The 21,440-nt window shown below is 46.1% G+C and overlaps 2 protein-coding genes across 3 annotated transcripts; both read left to right on the plus strand.

Annotated features, from left to right (window-relative positions):
* The first annotated feature begins 8,708 nt into the window (after positions 1–8,708).
* htr1fa (5-hydroxytryptamine (serotonin) receptor 1Fa) lies at positions 8,709–11,869 on the plus strand. The gene is made up of 3 exons (XM_084689157.1): positions 8,709–8,943; positions 9,379–9,513; positions 9,957–11,869. The coding sequence occupies exon 3, from the start codon at positions 9,958–9,960 to the stop codon at positions 11,095–11,097; it is 1,140 nt and encodes a 379-aa protein (XP_084545283.1). The 5' UTR covers positions 8,709–8,943; positions 9,379–9,513; position 9,957; the 3' UTR covers positions 11,098–11,869.
* A 1,497-nt stretch (positions 11,870–13,366) lies between these two features.
* Positions 13,367–21,329, plus strand: LOC146234150 (zinc finger protein 654-like). Of its 2 annotated transcripts, XR_014741785.1 has the most exons (13): positions 13,367–13,571; positions 14,140–14,285; positions 14,698–14,779; positions 14,901–15,036; positions 15,243–15,445; positions 15,740–15,876; positions 16,198–16,339; positions 16,474–16,755; positions 16,964–18,097; positions 18,251–18,987; positions 19,243–20,243; positions 20,532–20,680; positions 20,776–21,329. XR_014741785.1 is itself a non-coding variant. In XM_084689831.1 (12 exons), the coding sequence occupies exons 1-12, from the start codon at positions 13,446–13,448 to the stop codon at positions 20,534–20,536; spliced, it is 4,131 nt and encodes a 1,376-aa protein (XP_084545957.1). In that variant the 5' UTR covers positions 13,367–13,445; the 3' UTR covers positions 20,537–21,329. The 2 variants fall into 2 exon arrangements, 1 of the variants encoding a protein (XP_084545957.1); XM_084689831.1 differs by having other exon boundaries at positions 20,532–21,329.
* Positions 21,330–21,440: the final 111 nt, after the last annotated feature.

Genomic DNA, 21,440 nt, shown 5'->3' on the forward strand with positions numbered 1-21,440 from the left:
TACCTGAGTGTGTGTTCAGAGCCAGAGGTGTATCCTTTGCAGGCTACAGTGTCAGTGTATATCTGTGTGACTGTGTGTTATTGCGGTTATTCCCCAGAGCATGTGTGACTCTGATGTACTATATCTTTGAAATATGTCTTTTGATGGAAAAGATAGTCCGCTTTTTTTTCCCTTTTGGATGGAAGATACTGTATCATAAGCTTCTTGCCAATACTAGCCTGTCTAGTCTGTCAATGGGAAGTAAGGTGGCCGGTAGCAATGTGGTTTAGTCCTCTGTAGCATTAAATAGCTATCCTGTACTGTACAGTGGGTTCAAATAATGGAACCAGTGCAGTACCTCAAAATACATGAGTGTATGTCCAAATCAGTTAGCACATACACAGAAGCAGCAAGTATGAAAGTGATTGGTGAAAGGTGTGTGTGTGGATGACAAAAGGACTGTGACTTCAGAGACAGGAAGACCTTCAGGTGTTGTTGACATGCAGATTCCAGTGATTAGCCACACATGCACGTACACTCACCAACACTCAGCTCGGAGTAGCAGTGATAGGAAATATGAACCACTCTCTATTGGTGGCCAGGCCAGAGGCAGTCTGGATCTAAACTTTGAGTACTCAAATGAAACAAGTGAATCAGATGTGGCAGGTATCATAAATATTCCACACACTGAATTTTAGACAAGAAACCCACTTACTGCTTGGAAAGCAATGTACCAGTAGATATGTTATGCTTTTTTGAACTGTGTGGATGAACACGAACAAGGGGACGTGACTGTCTGGGTTGCCAAACCTCTAGAGTCTTTTAGAAAGGAATCAGAACACCCACACACTCCAACGAACAAGCGGAACCCAGCGGCTCCGAGTTAGACATTCATCTCATTGTAGATTCAAGACAAACTTTCGCATCGTTTGTTAACTGCATGCTAACCATCCTATCTTCCCGAATGTTGGAGTCAAAGAGAGACGAGGTTCTTTTGAAGCACTTTCACATTTCTCATCAGATGCTGTCTATGACCTACTTAGCTTTTCCACACACCCTTTTCTCTAACTGAACTATTAGTCGGGAGATAAAGAACTTAGGTTTGCAGGGACAAAAAAGTACTTCAATTCACTTTCATTCATCTTCAATGGTCACTTATTGAGTGCTGAGAATGGATCCATATTGCTTATTTTATACTCATGCACATTGATGTAATAATGACTACTATCCATCCATTTCTAGGGTCACCTGCTCATCCTGGTACTCCTATCGTCACTCCTTTTCCCATTTCAGGACACCTTAATTCAGCATTTATCGGTACATTAGGCCAACTTGACGTGGTATTTTGGTTCGTTGTACTTGACACCCTCGTGTAGCACTATCTTCTAACACAGACTGCACCTGTTGAGTTTCACAATGCTGCAGCTAAGATCTGAGGTTGTCGCTGTCTTCTCAGCAGTATTATGGAATACGGTAGTTAAGATGATGTTCTTGTTGCACTGTCTTGTCAAATACAGACTGCTTCTTGACACCAACCACAACTGTTGGAACTGTGCACCAGTCCTTGATTATCTAAGGCACTTGATGTATGCATTATTTGTACATTGCTGGACCGTGTCTTCTAATGAAGACAAAACCAAAGCCCTATTATGTGGCCCCAAATCCAAAAGAGAGATGCTTACTAAGAATCTAGGAGGCTTAACCCCCTGTCTTAAACCAGAGGTGACGAGTCTTGGTGTAATCCTGGACTCAGATTTGAATTTCAACTCTCACATAAATAAAGTGACCAAAACAGCTTTCTTTCACCTGAAGAATATAGCAAAGGTACGACCATTCATAAACCAAAATGATGCAGAGAAGTTAATTCATGTTTTTATAGTCCAGCCGGTTGGACTACTGTAACGCACTTTTCACTGGTCTTCCCAAGAAAACCACTGAAAGACTACAGCTCATTCAAAATTCTGCAGCTAGATTATTAACCAAAACTAAAAGGAGAGAACAAATTCGTCCTGTCCTAGCTACTTTACACTGGCTCTCTGTCACTTTCAGAATTGACTTTAAGGTCCTTTTCCTCACATACAAAGCTCTACACGGACAAGGACCTAGATACATTGCTAACTCCCTTATAAACTTCACACCAGCTAGAACACTGCGATCATCAAATGCAGGCCTATTAGAGGTCACCAGAAGCAGTCAAGAAGATTGGTCATTCGGCCTTTGCTTATTACGCCCCCAAACTATGGAACAAATTACCCATAAATATTAGGGAAGCAAACACACTACAAATTTTTTAAAGACAGCTCAAAACCTACCTTTTTACCGAAGCATTTAAGTAATTTTATCTCAGAAGGGTTTTATTACTTTTATTAGTTATATTATTGTTGCTATTTTAATTATTACTTTTATCACTTGTATTATGTTTCTATTAATTTTATGTAAAGCACCTTGAGCTACAATTCTTATATGAAATGTGCTATATAAATAAAATCTTACTCACTTACTTCTAAATAAATATGCAAATGAGACCCACTGTGAGGTCACTGTTCCAGGACAGAGGTATTAGGACAGAGTTCTACTCGGTCTCTCCTCTGTCTCTTCTAAAACTACAATGTCTGTCTATCTGAACAATGCCCTGCAAAACCAATGCAGTGGGCCAATTTAAACACGTCCCTCTAAAGCCGCATGCACTCTGCTCCTCTTAATCCACTCCAGCACTGCCCATCCCAGAGAACAACAAGTGATTCCTTCTACTGATATTCCAGTCCATACTCACTCATGTGAGTCCACTCATCAGCTTACATGTCCCAACAAATGGGGACATGGCAAATATGGATTGATGGTAAAGCATTAGCGTTTAGCTTATGTGGGTATAGCTAAAACATTTTGGTTCGAACAAAACTGACATGTAATATTGATATATTGTCGATTTATAACTGGGGCGCATTGCACAGTTAACAGACATGGGCTCCCATGAGTGATGACAGAAAAATAAGCAATATATACGGGCGCGCACATGTGTATGAACTATGCAACGCGCACCCGGTTGCGCGTTGAATCTTTACAGATTAAATGTGCTGGCGGCCGTCAGTGGAGAGAGCATCCTGTAGGGATAGGTTTTATCTGCCGCCTGCGCGTTGGTGAATCGAAGGAAGGACATAGGCGCGAGGATGTGAGAATCCAAAAGAGCAACTGGGCTGACCATCTTATTGCTACTTCAGATAGGTAGGTCTGCGTTTTTTGAACCTTCTGAATAGATCACTTCGAATAAGTACTTTAGGAAAATCTACTTCAATTGTACCAAATGATACCACGCAATTTTCAAATGTTTTAAAAGCTAAAATCAAAACAAAACTAAATCTATTGGGAAGCTATAATTACACTTTACTTTCTTCCTTCCCCATTCCTTTCGGTTTCATTTCCATCTCTTTTCAATGTGCATGAGCCTCACCTCCAGCTGATTAATTCACATACGCATACATACCGTACCTATATGTTTATGTGCAACAGGATATAAAAATAGACAGGGATGCACAGCTGATTCAGACTTGATTTGTACAGATTATGCTAGTTTTTAGAGCTACCGGTTGCTTTGTAAGTATAAGTATCTGCATGAAGTGAGTCAGAAGAGGTTTCTCACAGCACTTCCATCCACGGCTGCCCATGGCATAGATGCAAGTAGTAATGATGATTCACCACATGGGTGACTATGGCGGCATGACAGAATCACTGTAGAGAAAGAAATAAATGGATATTTGCATTTCTAATTCCTGTATTAATTTTGTTTGTACAGTACTTCTCTGATCCCATAACCCTCGGACAACATTCATTTCATGAAATGTAAATTTCATTGGTGGGCAAACCAGAGGATATTCTGGGTGTTGACATTGCAAATGTTGCACAGGCGTTCTGTGAACTGTAATGAATTGGTAGGAATGAGGATTCATTTGAAAGAATGTGGATGAACAAATAAAATGGAGGGATTATGGATGAGCGGTTAGAGCGGAATAGAGGTAGTGTAGGTGAATCTTAAACCGATACCAGCACTATTGGGCAGATACTAACTTATGCACATTCATGCTGTACAGAACATGAACTCTTAACCATGGGTTGAGTGTGTTGTGTTGACTGGTCTCCACGGCATGCTATTATGATGGAGGAGATGGAAATGCTAGTGGAAAACAGACCTGCTCGCTATGAAAAGCAGTGTAGATACCAGGCATACACTTATGTTGGCCTGTCTACAGGATTATATTAGCATCCCGTCTGCATTTCCCACCTGCCTACAGTATCTCGACCTGTGAGAAATATATCAATGCTGAAGTCTTGAGGGATGACAACGAGAGTTTTCCAATGTACTATGGGTCAATCTGGAGCGGCTACCTTGAAGTATTTGTAGTTTTCTTTCTGTTCTCTGCTGTTTGTGACATGCTTTAGATGTCTGTTTCCTGTTTTGTTGCCTGTAACATGCCCAGATCTCAGCCTTCGGAAACTGTCTTTTGTGAACAAATAGGCTACATGTCACATCAGACTTGTATTAAAAAATATATATCATTTGCAAATATCATCTGCTACCAACAATAAAATCATGATAATGCTAACGATAATAGAATAGTTTGCTGCTTTGATCGCCCCACTTCCACCCTTTGTCTTCCCTCTGAGTGGCAGAATATGCTAAATTTGGGCTTGAAATGATAGTTCATGGAAACATTCCCAATAACAAATAACTCATTCCTGCCAGCATGACTTGTTTGGGATAATTTGTTCTTCTCTGCTTGGAAGCCATTCGAGTTTTCGTTTTTTCCCATTGGGTATTACAGATTTGTCTGCATCCGAGCACAGTTGTATTTAGATCATGGTGCTGTAATCACCACTTCTTTTTAACCATGTGTGGGTATGTGACAGATGCAGACACACGCACACACTCACACACACACCAACACACACAATTAGCCCTCTACGTCACATCCCCAGGTCCCATCCAGTACCCAGAGCTCTTTTAGCTTGGTACGTTCGAAGCTTTAGAGTTTAAACCTTGTCAGCCCAGACCTTGGGACAGCCATTAATCATACAACCAGTTCTAATAGAGAACACACATGAACCATCCTCTCATATCCTAAAGGCAAACTGAGATGGGATCCGTTAAAGGACCATGTTGCCCGAATTCGATGGTTGCAAACTTAAGTGTACATTTTCAAGTATGGTATTGGAATGCATGAAACCAGAAGCCCACTAAGCTTTGCAAGGTAGTTATTTGCCCTCTCTCTTTTTTCATCTTTAAAATAAATAAATGAACCAATCTCTGTCTTTCCCTCTTTCCCTATCTCGATTTGACTCTTTATTTCTCATTGTCCCCCCTCTATCTTCTCTTCTCTCAATCAAAGATCAAACACAAGACACGTGTTTGGGTGTCTTTGATCATCAGTACCAATGCTCCATGACTTCTGTCACCACACAGCCTATTTGTATCCAGTACTGCTGGGCCAAAGCAGTCTATCATCTTCAAGAGTGTCAACTTCAATGGTTATGTAGGACTGCCTCCTACACATCCATTCAAGTTTTTCATTTGGCTGGTCAGGCTGCATGAAGAGGTCTGATGACGGATCCTACTCCCAAAGGAGCTGACACGCTCTCCAGTATCACCCGGTATCAGCCCTCCATGTACCACTGTGAATGTTATTAGCTCTCTCATCCACTCCATATTTCTCCTGCTGTCCCTCCTGGACTAGGAATATCTAGCACATTTGAAAAAATGTCACACGAGCAACTCCTTCTCAGATTTGAACTCATCAGAAATGTTATGCTGAGCCTTTTCACCATCTGCCAGTGTCCTCCAGTTTGGGGAGTGGAGGAGCTCTTTCTACCGCGACAGCAGCTGCTCCTGGAACCATCCGAGGGTCCTCTGGCTGAGTGGTTGCGATGCATGCAGGTTCCCCCTGTGCGTTTGTGGTGTTTTCTCCCTCCTGTAGTTTCCCCGGGTGTCCCCTATGTTCCTGATTGCGCTCGTTGGTGTTTCCGCACCTTGCCTGACTGCGGAGGGATCAATCAGCGGACACCCATCCTAATTGCGTCACACATCCCTGGTTTAAGAACCCAATCAGTTGGTTCTCCAGGAGAGGACTCTTGTTTTCCCCCACCCACAACCACATAGACACACTTGACATACATTTGTTTTTGCAGACAGACACTTCATTCATGCATACCTCACTTAGTTCAGCATACCTCTCATTTTGTCATACTTGTTTCATGTGAGTATGTATTGCTGTGGGGTTTTGTTGTGTGTCTAGTCGGTTGTCCCTGTTAAACCTGTGTGTTTTGTTTATCCTTCTGTCCCTGTTTTTTTTAGTTTTTTTGCAAGTTGCCCTTGGGCATACACAACCCGTAGGTAAAACTAAAAACACGTTAGAACTGAGCGGACCACACACTGTCAGCCTAGTGGAACTTGAGACAGGTGAGTTCAGTTTAGGGGGGTTTGGATTATATTGTTTAATTTCTTGGGTCCAGCTGTCCAGCTCAGCCCCTCTTCCCTAACCCCTTCACTGTGTGTTCATATTAAACGTTTATGTTTGACGCTTCGGCTGTCTGTGTCGATTGTTCTCACTGTGCCTTAACTGCACTAATTTGCATGAGATTTATGTTGCGGGTCTCTGTACCATCTACCCTAGACTGCTAGAGCCAAAGGGTTGGTAAGAGTGGTGCAGGTGGATGGCGGTTCTGGGGGCAGTGGGGTTCTCTCTCCTGTCCTTGAAACACTGACGCCACCCCCACAATGACAGACCCACACACAGTACATGTTGACCTTAAGAAACTGTGGCGAGACTCGTGTTCGTTGGCAGGCTTTCCGATTAAGGCATTTCTCACCCTGAATCTTCATCCTGGAAACAATGTTTTTTCTGCTCACAGTTTGAGTCTGGACTTAGTCATCGCTCGAGGAAAAGTCTTATTGAAGTGGCTATTGACTAATGAACGAAAACATAACTCTAAAGGGCTCACTTCAGCAACCTGCTGGGTAAAGGAAGTGGGCATCAGGTGTGTACTCAATCCTTAATGAATGTATCGGTCTGTTTATACTCACATCAATACTAAGCCGTGTGTATGTGTGGGACAGAGATAAAAAAACGAAACAATGTCATCTCTTCACACATCTGTTCTCCAGTCCAGCGTGAAATAGAGCTTTATAGTTAGTCTGAGTCTCGGGAAGGACAGTATTGACATCTCAGGTGAGTTATGGAGATGACAAAAGATCCCTGCCTTAAGTGAGATGGGTGCTTTTCAGTGTGTGTGTGTACCAGACTGTAATGGTTCTTTTGATGTCTGGAGGGTTGTGTGTGATGCGTGGCGAATTTCGAAAGTGCACGGCAAAAGTCTTATTGCAAACTGAAGGTTTGTAAGGTAAAAAAAAAAACATCCCCATAGAGTTTTTTTGTTGTTACAATGGTACCTCTAGTCTCTGGCAGGATTACCTCAGGTGACCCCCAGATGTGGAGTCAGTCTAGCCGTAAGGCAGATTATGTAAGGGGATTATGTCTTCTGTATAGAGGCAGGTATTCTCATCGGATGATAGATGGAAAGCGAAAGAGTTGGATTGTCCAAAGGCTGATGCAGTTTTATAAAATGTACAAAAGGTTCAGAAAAAACCCTGTCGGCTCTTTCTGTGTGTGTGTGTGTGTATTTCAATAAACTGGTATTTTCTTACAGTTTGTGCCTGTGGAAAAATGATCGTTTCTGGTGAGAACTTGAGTGATTGTGTTGTGTTTTCATGGTGACATTGGTGATGTTTGATTGGTGACGTCTCCTTATCTGATCCACCAAGAGGTGGAACTCAATGTGCTCTGTCATTAGCCTGTCCTCCTCATCACCCTCATTCTCATTCCAGAGGTGGTGGACTCTGTCTTATTACCATGCCTCTCTTGGGAGTGCTGACGCACTAAAGCCTGCCAATCAAGCAGCCCTTCTACTGGATCCAGTCTTACAGTACACTTTAAATTAAACTCTCTGGCGTGAAGTGCTGCATTACATAAACTTGGCTTATTAAATTACACATTTAAATTCCCACACACTACTGGTCTATTATTTCAGGTGCTTAAGGAGGTTTGACATAGATTGATGCCAGAGAGATATCTCGGAGCGCCCTGATTAAGCGGTGGACAGCCCCCCAGAGGATATCCAAGTAGATCGATTATTGTCCTTTGGCCCTCAGCAGTTAACTGTGGTTGTGTTTAATGTTGCTTGATTATGGAGAATAGTGCATTTGCTTAATGTTATTATTCATTCTGTATGAATACAAATCTTTCATTACCTTTGTCTAAAGTATAGGCATGCAATCCTGATATAAAAAATCCAAGGTATAGAACAAGCATATGATATATTTGCAGTCATTAGATACAATATATTGAAGGGTCGATGATTTGCACAATATACTGTATTGTTCTTTGTCAATATGTGTGTTTTTGGCATATCCGTCTTTAGAAAGGAGAGCAATGGTTGCAGCCAGTAGAGGAAACCCAACTCAAAGTTATGATCTATAACGCTTTCTTTAAAAAAAAAAATCTTCAGAGCAGTTTTAGAAAACAAAGTGTTATAGATCCCTAACTTTGAGATGGGGTTTGCTTTGATATCTGTGGTCTTTACTTTTCATTTCATTTAAAACTAAGTTTAGCTGTTTGTCTGCTTTATCCCACTCAACAACATAGTTTCTATGACAACCATAGCTGCTTGAGAATGCAGAGGAAGGCTGACAATTTGTGAATATGTGAGAGACAGTCAAACCTTGGCATCTATCTTTGGATCAAATTAGATTTAATGAAGTCAATTCAACATGATTCAGCCTGCTTACTTCAAGCTCAAGTTCATATTTTTGCAAATGTACTCAAAAGTACAACAACTTGTGAGAATATGATAGTTTACTGAGTAAGGGGTAAAGCGGTAAATCTGAAGGATCAGTGGTAAAGAAAGAGAAGAGCTGGGGTGAGGAGTGTAGATAGACCAGTACAAGACATGGACAATATCCATCGCTCATCTCCCCTTTTAAACACAGGGATGCTTCTGCTTTTCTGAAAACAGTAGTCATTCTTTCAGATGAAAGTGATGTGATATGTATGTTTTCAATTTATTTCGATCCTTCCTCTCCCATCTGTACTGGCCCCTCCCTCTCTCTCTCTCTCTCTCTCTCTCTCTCTCTCTCTCTCTCTCTCTCTCTCTCTCTCTCTCTCTCTCTCTCTCTCTCTCTCTCTCTCTCTCTCTCTCTCTCTCTCTCTCTCTCTCTCTCTCTCTCTCTCTCTCTCTCTCTCTCTCTCTCTCTCTCTCTCTCTCTCTCTCTCTCTCTCTCTCTCTCTCTCTCTCTCTCTCTCTCTCTCTCTCTCTCTCTCTCTCTCTCTCTCTCTCTCTCTCTCTTGCTTCCAGCCCCTTCTCTCTTTTTTTCTCCAGGTGTGACATAATGCTAGACCCCGGGAGCAACAGAGAGTGGGCAACCAGGAGGAGTCTGTGACACAGTGATAACATTACAGGGAGAACAGAAAAGCAACAGATAATATACAGGTACTGAACGAGACTTCATCACATTGGGAGGAATTCATTTCTGTTGTATTTCAACAAGGACTAAAATGTTTCAGCCTTTCAAAGGGTCTGCCTTCAGATATTTATTTTGAAGAAAAAAAATCTGCTTTCTTTGTGGTAGCTTACAGATCACGATCCATAGCAATCATCTGTATCATTGATTGGGGTGAGGTGTTGGACCAGAGCATAATTGTGATAATGACAGTTGATGAGGATTATGATGTGGGTGATTGTTTTCAGGGCCAATGCAATGTTAATTATGCTTCTCTGTTTAAAGCATGTGTGAAAGGTTTTTAAATGACCATGTTTGAGGCATTGTCACATTCCGGCACAATCGGGGCAATGATAATAGGATAAGGATTTCCATTTCTCCTTCCCTATTGCAACATATTTCTTCCCATCTTCTTTTTCCCTCCATTGAACAGGATGGACCGTTCCAACTGCACCGAAGGGGTCTTTACACTGGGGGAGTCAGGTGGGGAGGGTGTCGAGGACACTAAACTACACCCCAGCAAGATCCTTCTCACCCTCACCCTATCGGTTGTGGCTGTCTTGACGACAGCCATTAACTGTCTCGTGATCACAGCCATCATTGTAACCAGGAAGCTACACCACCCGGCCAACTACTTGATCTGCTCACTGGCTGTGACCGACCTGCTGGTGGCCGTCCTGGTCATGCCATTTGGCATCATCTACCTTCAGATGGAGAGCTGGGTGATGGGCCAGCTGGTGTGCAACTTCTGGCTGAGCGTGGACATCACCTGCTGCACCTGCTCCATTCTCCACCTGGCCGCCATCGCCCTCGACCGCTACCGAGCCATCACCGACGCCGTGGCGTACGCCCACAAGCGCACGGGCCTCCGAGCCGGCCTGACGGTGGCCGTGGTGTGGTTCCTGTCCGTCCTCATCTCCCTCCCCGCTCTCCTGTGGCGACACCACATGGAGGACAAGGACAAGGACCAGTGCCTGATCACTCACCACCACATTGCCTTCACCCTCTACTCCACCTTCGGAGCCTTCTACATCCCCTTGCTGCTCATCCTGATCCTCTACTATAAGATCTACCGCGCCGCTCAGACGCTGTACCTGCGCAGGGAGGCCAGCCGCGCCAGCCGCCACTCCTGCCCGACCAACGGGAGCGTGATCCCCTCCTGCCCCCCCGACGAGGACCCCCAGAGCCCTGACACCCTCTGCCTCGCCGAGAAGTCCTTCTCCGACCCGTCCGTGGAGGGTGACCGCACGCGCGTCGCCATAAAGAGTCCCCGGAGCGAGTTGCGCCGGGAGCGCTCACTCGGGCGCCAGCGGATCTCTGGCTCGCGGGAGCGGAGGGCGGCGTCCACGCTCGGGTTGATCCTCGGGGCGTTTGTCATCTGCTGGCTGCCGTTCTTTCTCAAGGAGGTCATTGTCAACACGTGTGACAGCTGCGGCACGTCTGTGGAGATGGCAGACTTCCTAACTTGGCTGGGCTATCTCAACTCTCTTATTAACCCACTCATCTACACCATCTTTAACGAGGACTTCAAAAAGGCCTTTCAGAGACTGGTCAGGTGCAGGCATTGCCTCTGACGGGGACAGAGATTATAACTCATCCACATACTGTGCACGCATACATAAACACATACAGGCACAGGTTTGACCTAAGGGCAGAGCAAATCAATTGAATGTAATGAAAGAGACAGTCTATGAGAAGGGTATTAACACTGACGAGACATGTCCCACTAAAGAATCCTTTAAATCTTGTAAACAGCATTCTGTAATGGCTTCGGCTGGCTGAGGAGTAAAGCTAAATCCGAAGATCTATACTCAGCTATATATAGACTTTCCAGAGATCTCCGGGATGGCTGGAACTGTATCGACAGGGGAGAGGGCATAGGGACGATGATACTAGAATAGGCTGGTGACATGGTTTAGGGTGGGGGTGCCGAGAGAGAGGCTAGGATGATGGTGAAGGGACTCTGGACTTCAGCCATCAGCCTCCTTGTCTCAAAATAGCTGATCATGATGTTGTCTGTCCTAGCAATCTCTCTGGTCTAGTTTATGCTGTAAGTTATGTGTATTTACATGTAAATATACCACATCAAAATTATTTTACAAACTGTGATAGAATTATGACGCCCAGCTTTGTAAATCTGCAAACAGATAAAGAACCCATAAAGAAATCACTATTGTTCCTCGATGTGTTACATTTATAGATTTTGTGGTAAGATACTGACTTTGTATACCCTGTCAATAAATGTAGAACGTCATTATTTTAAGACCGAATGGGTTTGTGTCATTACCGTGGGGTCTGCATACTATGTATAATGATCACCATCTTTTATTTATTTTTTTGAACTGAACCCCTATCAAATAATAAATAATTTTCTAGAATCTTCTGTTGTTTCAGAAATTCAATTATAGTCACATTTGATTCCTCTGGGCCAATACAGTCCTCTAGAATGCTTCCCCACCCAAAGCACAAGGTGCATATGGTTAATATATGTTACACCAGAAACCTTGTTGGAGAAATACTAATTTTAGGACTCCCACTCACACATTTGCATAGCATTTGGCACTAACATAATATGATTCTGGGCAGTCACTATTTCCTTTCTTTAAGCAATCACTGACTTAATTGGTCAATACATAATCGGATCCATATGCATGCGAAGTTCCTGCATTATTTGACATGATATAACGGTTGGTATCTTGGATACAGGCTACACAGACTGCAAACTCCTCCTGGCTAACATACATTTTTCATTTTGTTTTTAATAAGGGAACATTTTTACAATTCTAATAGGTACAGAGACGAGAGGCCTATTTATTCATGCACACGTTAAACACAAGCCTAGATACCTATTCTAAATAAATGATGTATCGCATATGTGTATTCATGTGAATTTCCAAACAAATATTTTACTAATCGTTCTACAGTCAGTATGAAAAGTGCTTGACAGTTAGCTATCAATGCCCGTGATGTACACCCCCTGCACAGAAGGGGAGGAGCGCAGTTACAGTTTCTCTGTTTGGCATCATAAAGTGTGATGGCGCCACCCTGCGGGTGATGAAAGGTTTCCAGAAGTTACTTCCAAAGTTTCTGTTAAACTGATGGGGATTGGGGGGGGGGTCAAGGGTACCACACTGAATCCCAGGTGGAAATGTGTAACTCGTGACACCTAGCAGCAACACTTATATTGTCACTCTTTGCACGGAACTAAGCAGAACATGTACATTTGTACGACTTACAAATTACCAGTTGTTATGATATGACCTGTCTGCCAACAACCCGCCCGCCGACAGCAATCTTTCAGATAATCTTGAGGTGTGTCGGGCCTGCGCCATGCCAGCCCACTTTTCTCCTGGAGAAAAGTGACAAGTAGCGAGATTATCTGATATTGGGTCCTCTGACTCTTATCTAGGCTACTCACCTAGCTGGTGCGAGTAGACTGGATCTGTAAACACATTTAACCCACTTTACAAAAATGTTGCATGCATTACACTGTTCTTGATAGCCTTCTTTTGATGTTGCTGCATTGACATTGAATTACAAAACAATGTAGGTTTTCAATTGAGCTGCTATAAAAAGTTTGCACACCAAGACCTAGCACTGCGATGAAGTCGTTTGGTTGGCCAAAAGTCCTCTTCCCAAGAGCGAGTGCCACATTCTATTGGGCTATGTTTTTGCCTTTGTTGATGTGTTTAACTGTGTAATGACCTTCCAACTTAACTGTATGTTTGTTGTCAACGAGTAGTGTGTGGGTGGAGAGAAGACACAATTGTTCTTCAACAAGTATTTTTCAATGGCTCTGATTTCTCATTTATTGAGTAATAAATGGTACGGAGTGGAACCGACGTAACTGCTATAGCCAATCGAAAAACAGGAAACTAGCGTTCCGTTTGTTCCCTAGAATGCGTCAGGTGAACTATCCAGTATGGCGGACGGAGAAAGTGACTTGGGAATAGAGGCGCTAGAAATCGATCTGGATGCTTTATTTGACCGATATTGTAAAAATGAACCTACACTGCTAAGCAAGGAATATTGCTCCGACTTTTGTAAGGTAGGTTAAATATCAGGCAACCACCGTATACGCTTCACATAGACAACCGTTAGCACTGTTTATGCTCGCTAGCTACTATAGTAACGTGACGCTAGCTAGTTCGCCAGTTAGAAAACGCAACATTGACATTAGGCTAACTAATTGCTAGCTCTCATTGTGTGAACTTTGCCAGCCTTCTGTCAACATATCTACCACTGGAAGTCCTTAACCCCACTAGATGCTAAAATATATATATATATATTTTACTAGTAGCCACGGTGCCCATTAGCTTACTATTTACTAACGCTTTTACGTACGTATTTAATGGAGCTAGTGTTGTGAGCTAACTAGCTAAACATTATCGCATGCTAGCTTGATAGACCAATGCATATGGAGTATCAAAACAGTTATTTAACGAATTTTCGGATATGGGAACATACGTTCTCAAACGTAAACCAACCACGAGTGAAGAACAACTCTTTGCCCATGTTTAATATAGTATTTACGTGTTTCCTTGAATTTGGCTTATAATCATGTTTTTAATGACTCTTCATTCTAAGTTTATAACTCTGTACCCGTCCCTTAACAGTTAGTGGAGGACCACACACGGCAATGGCAGGTACCTCTGCCTCAGCTGAAGCTGCTTCGAATAGCCCTTTGCCGTTTTACCAAAGCCACATCTGCCTTTCCCGAGGACTGTCAGCACATTCGCTATGCTCTCAGCAGTTTGGCATTGTAAGTACATCACCCGGAGACATGTCCTATGTGCTTGGGGTGCGTTTCCCGGAAGCATCGTAATCCTAAATCGATCGTAGAATCCATCCTAGGACGAATCTTAGTTTTACGGGCCGTTCCCAAAGACGTAGCTAAAGTGTCTGTTGAAAATTCGTAGCTCTATAAAGCGCATATATTACCCTACTCCTTACGAGCATGTTTGGGAAACGCACGTACGAAATGTCGATGGTTTAGTTTTTTGCTCGATCGTTGCTACGATCCATCGTTATCTGGAAACGCACCCCTGAACTTATTCTTAGCAACGGTGAGAGTACACGTGATGCTGTAAGGATGGACCTAATGAGAGTTATTGTGGATGAGCATTTATGCCTAGCTTGGACTCAGTGTGTCTCATGTGGCTGCATGTCTGCAGGAGCTTTTTTGAGCTGATGCTGTTCTTCAGTAAGGAGGAGTTTCTAGAACATCCCCTAAAGGACATACTGGATTCTTTGCTGGTAAGAAATAGCAGACACTGCACTTCTTCTCCATCTTATAGGTGTCGAATACCAAACATATTCTGATAATAAATTGAGGAACGAGTTGTTCATGGGATGTGTTTCACATCTTTTACTCCAGGACTGTCATTCGAAACTGCTGAGACACAAGAATGTGTACCTACAGCAAGTCAGGCAGATCATCAACAATGGCGGCCCTTGGGAAGGCCTTGTGCTGCAGGCCATCCTAAGGGAGATTGCATGGCCACAGACAGAAGGTATCTACATCTATATATCACATACATACATACATACATACATACATACATACATACATACATACATACATACATACATACATACATACATACATGCATGCATGCATGCATGCATGCATGCAAGCATACATTAGCATTTCCGTGGCATTGCCTTTTCTGGACTACTATACTTGACTCATGTCTATATTGGTTTCCTTTCTCTGCAGTGGAGAAGTATTTGAGCTCTGAGGTGCCAGTGTTTTTTGAGCTGCGCGTGCGGTACCTGCAGGCTTGTGAGCATGTGCAGGAGGCCCTGGCCCTGGCTAAGAGCTGCCTGGAACACCCTGCCACAGGCAGACACCTGTACTTCCACCAGGCCTACCTCACCTGCCTTTACAAGGCATCGTTACACGAACACCTGCAGAAACGGGTACGGGCATGGGAGACGCGTTAGGGAAAGACGGGGGCGAGAGAGGTAGAGGGGTCAGCGAGAGAGGTAGAGGGAGAGGGGGAGCGAGAGAGGTAGAGGGGGAGCGAGAGAGGTAGAGGGGGAGCGAGAGAGGTAGAGGGGGAGCGAGAGAGGTAGAGGGAGAGGGAGAGCGAGAGAGGTAGAGAGAGAGAGAGGCTTGTGCACACTGGGAAGCGACAGAGTGTGGAGAAGAGCAATGCGAACCATGTGAAAGCAAACAGCCTGAATCTCTACTGTCTTTCTGTTTCACTTCAGGTGGCTGAGATGGATGGGCGAGATGCTGTCGAGATGATCTGCGATACGGAGAGCATCGAGAAAGATGAGCTGCTCCTGTATCTGTGCAAAGCGTTCCTCACCCAGCAGCTGCAGAACGGAGACATGTATTACATCTGGTCAGTTAGACTTTGCAGTCACACAGTAACTGTAGCTAGAAGTACATCGAGTTGATGCATTGAAAATTGCCTACATAATTGTACAGTGTTGTGTTGAGAGCCCTAGTTATGTTAGTCTGCCCTGTGTGTTATTGTCCTGCCTAGGTTACTGTCTATATCCTGCTTTCAGGCCTGTCACTACCTAGCTCTTTTAATCCATGCTGTATTGGCACTGGCTGGTTAGGTTTTCCTTGGGGTGCTAAATCTAGTTCTGCGTTTTGGTAGTTGTGCTTTGTATGCTGTCGTTCCCGAGGATTGACGGGTCGTTCTCTTCCCTCACAGGGACTTGGTGTTTATTTGGAGTAGGCTGCACCTCAGGGCACATCCTTCCAAACAGGGCTTCCTGGCTGAATGCAGGCAACTTATGGCCTCTGTCAGCAATGTACGCGCCATCTTCCTATTTATCAAAGTGGTCACGGAAGAGGTCTGTACACAGCAGCCTTTTGTTATTAAAATGTAAAAAAAAAATACATCAAATTGCCATGCAAGCCTCTATTTTATATAAGACTTTGCTGCCAGGCATACCGTTTCATATTACCGCCGTTTGTGCTCTGTCAGATGGGGACCGAGGGCGTCCAGTTCTGCGTGGAACTGTGTGCCCGAGCCATGCAGCGCGACCCCCAGTCGGACCCCCAGACACGCTCCCTCGTGTGCAAGACCATCGCCTTCCTGCTGCACGGGGACCTGGAGGTGTGTCGGGCCTGCGCCCTGCTGGTCCTTCACCTGGAGCACAGCCTGGAGGCCTACAGGACCGTGTGGCTGCTTTACACCCACCCCGACCAGGAGCAGCACCCACACCAGAGCCCCATCAAGACCAACATCCGCTTCCTCGTACTGCAGGTCAGAAACTCTTGTGTAAGAAGGCAGGGTCCCACAGTCCCAGGTTAAGCGTAGACCGTATCGACTGTACAGTAGTAGTATAGGCAGCACAGTACACTGGCCCCAAGTGTACTAGGGTATTTGTAAAAGAACCTCAAATCTCTACGACCAGTGTACCTTTTTGTGTTTTGTAGAAAGACTATTGACATCTCTCCCATTCCCTCCCCAGTTGCTAAAGGAAGGCCTATGCTTTGACCCTGAGTTCTGGAACCTTTTTACCCTGAGGACCCACTGTTTGGAGCTGATGAGCGACAAAGCAGTGAAGGCTGCTCTCAGCGAGATGCAGGAGGAAGAGCAGGTGGAGGAGGAGTGGTGGATCCCCAACGACCTGAGTGCACCCCAGGCCTGCGGGCCACACCCAGGCGCTGCCAGTCCGCATCCTGAAGCAGGCCCAGCGTCCGATGCCTCTGCTGGGAGGGAGGAGGAGGTGGAGGAGGGCGAGGCTTCTCCTGAGCCCACCCCCGACAGCCCAGTCAAGAGGAGGTGGTGGAGCAAGCGGAAGAGGAGGAGAGGGAGGCGGCGACACGGCTCTGATGACGCCGACTCGGGAGACGACCCGGAATTCAAATACGCGATCCAACCCACCTACACAGACAGCAGGTCCAAGTACTCCCTCAGGCGTCATCCCACCGCGGCTCAGGAAGGCGGCCTCAAACAGCCTGCCAACCGGCAGAGGGAGTACTTGGCCAGGCGGGTCAAGAACACCATTCTGAAGAGGCGGGGTAGGAAGCCCAGGTGGCTCCTGGAGATGATCAGGCTCCAGGCAGAGAACATTGCCCCAGAGGGCATTCGGGAGAAGGGGCGGGGGCGGGGAAGGGGGCGGTGGGGTAAGAGGAATACCCTCAGGACTTCCACATTGGAGCTCTCCTACCCTGAGAATGAAATGACGGTGGAGGAGAGGGTTGGTACAGGCAACGGCATCAGGCCGGAGGGAGGACTTGACCCGTCGGAGAAAGAAAGCGAGACGATGGATACTGAGAACAGTATTAAACGGTGTAGGATGGAGGGCCATGGTGAGATGGTAGATGTTAACTGTCTACAGGGTAATGCTCCTGGAGCACTGAAAATAGACACAGACTCGAGGTCTGTGGAGGCGGGGCATTGTTCCCCTGCTGGGCCTTCAGACCCGGAGCTTGATGGTCCATTGTTGACTCTTGAGGAAGATCCACTGCAACTCTTCCACAGCTACTCTAAACTTCACAAAGAGGACGAGGAGAATGAACTACAGCCCCCAGAATCCCCTTGGTCGAAAGCAGATGACGACAGCACTGAGCAGAAGGTGCCGCTGGAAGAAGACCTTCAGGTTAGTCTGATAGAAAGGTCACGCGTCCGGATGCAACTGCTCCTCATCTGTGACGGTGCATTGGTGTCCATGAAAACCTTTGGGGAGAATGTTCATTGTCACTTTATCACTCGCCCCCATTAAATCTCCCTCCCCGTCTTCTTCCTCCTCCAGGGCGAAGGCATGAAGCCATGGAAGGCCCGTGCCCTCCGCGCCCGGCGCTATGCCCACCTGCAGCACCACTGTGTCTACTGCCACAAGGACTTCAAAGGTGGGAACGTGGTGCGCCACAGTATCGCCCACCTGAAGAGGAGAAGAGTGTGCTGTATCTTCTGCGGCTCCTGCTTCAAGAAGTACAACCTGGCCAAGGAGCATGTCCTCAGACACATCGACGAGCTGCTCAACAACCCCCCCGGCGGGCCAAAAACGGACGGCGCCGAACCCAAAACCGCGACGTCCCCCGCGGTCAACGGATCCACGGCAACGCCCGAGGGTGAGCACCAGGTCCGGAAATCCAAGCCCAAGTCTGAGGTCAGTAAGCAGGCCCGGATTATCCAGAACCTCCGAGTTCTGCTCAAGAAGGCCAGGAACCTCAACAAGCCGCCAGAGGAGGCCAACCACACCGGACAGGAGCTGACGGCCTTCAAGGACGAGCAGGTGCTCGTCAAAGACGACCTGGTGATTCTGAAGGTCGAGACGGGAACGGAAGGAGGAGAGGTGAAGGAAGGAGAGGCGGGAGAGAACGGGCTTGGGACCGAGTACCCGCTGTGTCCAGCCGAGGACTGTGATAAGATCTTCATGAGCATTGGTCCGTCTCTGCTCAGACACGCCCTCAGGTTCCACACGGGAGACCCGGCCGTGCTGGAGCGGACATTCCTGTGGTCCAAGGGCAGGTGCATCTTCTGCCAAAGGTAGGAACGCTTCTCTGTATGTTACTACACTTGTGTTTACGTATCAGTACAGACTTTCACCTCTGCATGTTATCAGAGTCTATTATACTCTTGGGCTACGTAGGTGCTCTTTGGGCCTTTGTTTTCTCAAGCTCCACAACAATACTTCTTGACTTCACCATTTTGTTGTGTAGATATTCGCACTTGCCCCAGCACTTAGTTTGCCTTGTCAACCACATATTTCCCAGTGATTTCACTTCCTTGTCTCCACTCCAGGCACATGCTGAATGTCCAACACTACATTGACCACATGAAGCTCCACGACGCCCCTCTGAGGCAGATGTGTGTCCACCTGAAATGCAGCCGGCGCTTTAAGACCCCCCAGGAGCTGAAGGAGCACCTGGAGACCCACAGGCCTCTGCAGCCTCAGTGTCTCTTCCCTGGCTGTGAGCTGATCTTCACCACCATCCCCGGCCTCCAGGACCACGAGTGGAGGCACTATACCCAGCCCCAAGGGAAGGAAGGCCCAGGGCAATTCAACCCCAGCCAGGTCAATCCGGAGGCCCCGTGGAAACACAGGGTGAAGATCCTGGAGCTGTGGCAGCAGGAAGGGAAGGGCCAGAGAGAGAAGGCCCAGGTCCCGGACTCTGTGGCCAGACATGGGACCGGGACTACCGAGAGGGTGCAAGGCCAGACACCCGAGTCGAACCCTAATGGTGAAGCGTCAAACACAGCCACTGGTCTTCCCAGAAACCCCGGCCTGACGCCCGTCAATGGACATGAGGTGGGGCACGCCCACCAGGCTCCGGAAGGAGAGCGCCCTGCCTCTCACGCCACCCCAACAGCACCAAAGCCCAGGAACTCTACAGAACCATCCCATCCTGGTGCTCCAGACAACGTGGACATAAAGGATGTGGAGGAGCCGGTCACTCTCCCCGAGGTCCTGAGGACACTGGAAGACCCGGTCATCCAGGCCCACAAGCCTGCCAAACCAGAGGACCCCGTCTATGCACCTTTCGTCAAAGCCCCGTTCATCCGCCCGCCGCCTTCCACTTACCTGGACGAGTCGGCGCTCAGCATGCGCAAGCGCAGCAAGGCCTCCGAGGTCCCTTCCAGTCCGCAGTCCAGCGGTAAGAGCCGGCTGGTGGTCGTGGCGGTCCCGCAGAGGCAGCGCTGCTCCAAGTGTCTGTCGTCCTTCAGTGGGCCACTGGAGCTGGAGAAACACCAGGCTCTCAACACCTGCTCCTCCCTCTTCAACTTCGACTCTGACGACGATAGTGAGTGTCACTCATTTAGGGCCAGTGTCAGAGAGGCGTCGGTTTAGTATGCTTATGCCTTAACGCAGTGGTTCCCAACCCTGGTCCTCAGGGCATCCCTGTCCTGCATGTTTTAGATGTTTTCTTGTTCAACACACCTGATTCAAATGAACGGGTTGTTATCCAGCTCTGCAGAAGCCTGCTTATGACCCTTCATTTGACGTCTAAAACATGCAGGACAGAGGTGCCCTGAGGACCAGGGTTTAGAACCATTGCCATAACGGATCAAAACTCCACTTGTCTCCGCAGGTTAAAGGCGATGGGTGAACTCAGGGACCTCTGTCGAGGCTGCTTGACGATTGTGAACTTCGAGATTGTTAACCTCTTCTTCCTTGTGACACCTGGACTGTGAGATTGAACGAGCTGTTATGGACCCTAAGATCTTCGCCTCTTGAGAGGTGAAAAGGCCCACTGTGTGGTACAGATGACAGTCTGACTTTTATCTCAGAGAGACGTCAACTTGTTGTCCATTTTGACCCCCTTTGTTTTCAAGGATTTGACAGGACTTGATAGATCATGTAATCAGTCCATCGCGGAAGCCCTGCAGAGCATGCAAATTCACATCCAAATTGGAAATGGGCAGGCCCAGGTGGTAGAGCTAGAATGGGGGTGAGTGAATTACCGAGCAATAAATATTTATGATATTTAAAAAAGGCATGTTTCCCAAACACACACTATTGACACATGGACATTCGTCTTTTGTAACGTCCTCATTAGATAGGTACTTTTTGGTAGTTTAACCGGAATGCCACCTACTGGTGCTCAGCCTTACTACAATCCTCTCTTTGCCTCATTCTGCCGTTACACCATTGTGCTCTTCCGGAACACATTCTACAATCCACATACTGTAGATATGCTACACTAGTCATATCCTTCCTAAGTCTGCGATATACACTGTATATACATTTGGACTTATTGACTCTTTGATTCTATGATAACCATCATCGATTCACTATGTCGTATGTTACATTTCCTCAATGAGAGATTAAGTGAAATGCACTGTATAAAAAATAAAATAAAAAACAGTATTTCTACTGCTTTAAATAATGATTTACTCAGTTTGCTGTAAAAAAAAATAAAATGTAACTGACCCGTTAAAATTTTTGGTTGTTACTGCTCTCAATTTTTTACTGACTTTTTGTAAGGAGTAGGAGTTAC

The sequence above is a fragment of the Hypomesus nipponensis genome, chromosome 23 (assembly GCF_054491055.1).
Source record: "Hypomesus nipponensis isolate SF chromosome 23, ASM5449105v1, whole genome shotgun sequence".
NCBI lineage: Eukaryota > Metazoa > Chordata > Actinopteri > Osmeriformes > Osmeridae > Hypomesus > Hypomesus nipponensis.

What these genes read in the sequence shown, in the direction of transcription:
- htr1fa (XM_084689157.1), top strand. Translation starts at nt 9,958, where the DNA reads ATGGACCGTTCCAACTGCACCGAAGGGGTCTTTACACTGGGGGAGTCA.
- LOC146234150 (XM_084689831.1), top strand. Translation starts at nt 13,446, where the DNA reads ATGGCGGACGGAGAAAGTGACTTGGGAATAGAGGCGCTAGAAATCGAT. An exon ending in GGAGACATGTATTACATCTG is followed by an intron (nt 15,877 to 16,197) that starts GTCAGTTAGACT and finishes CTTCCCTCACAG; the next exon opens with GGACTTGGTGTTTATTTGGA. An exon ending in TCCGCTTCCTCGTACTGCAG is followed by an intron (nt 16,756 to 16,963) that starts GTCAGAAACTCT and finishes TTCCCTCCCCAG; the next exon opens with TTGCTAAAGGAAGGCCTATG.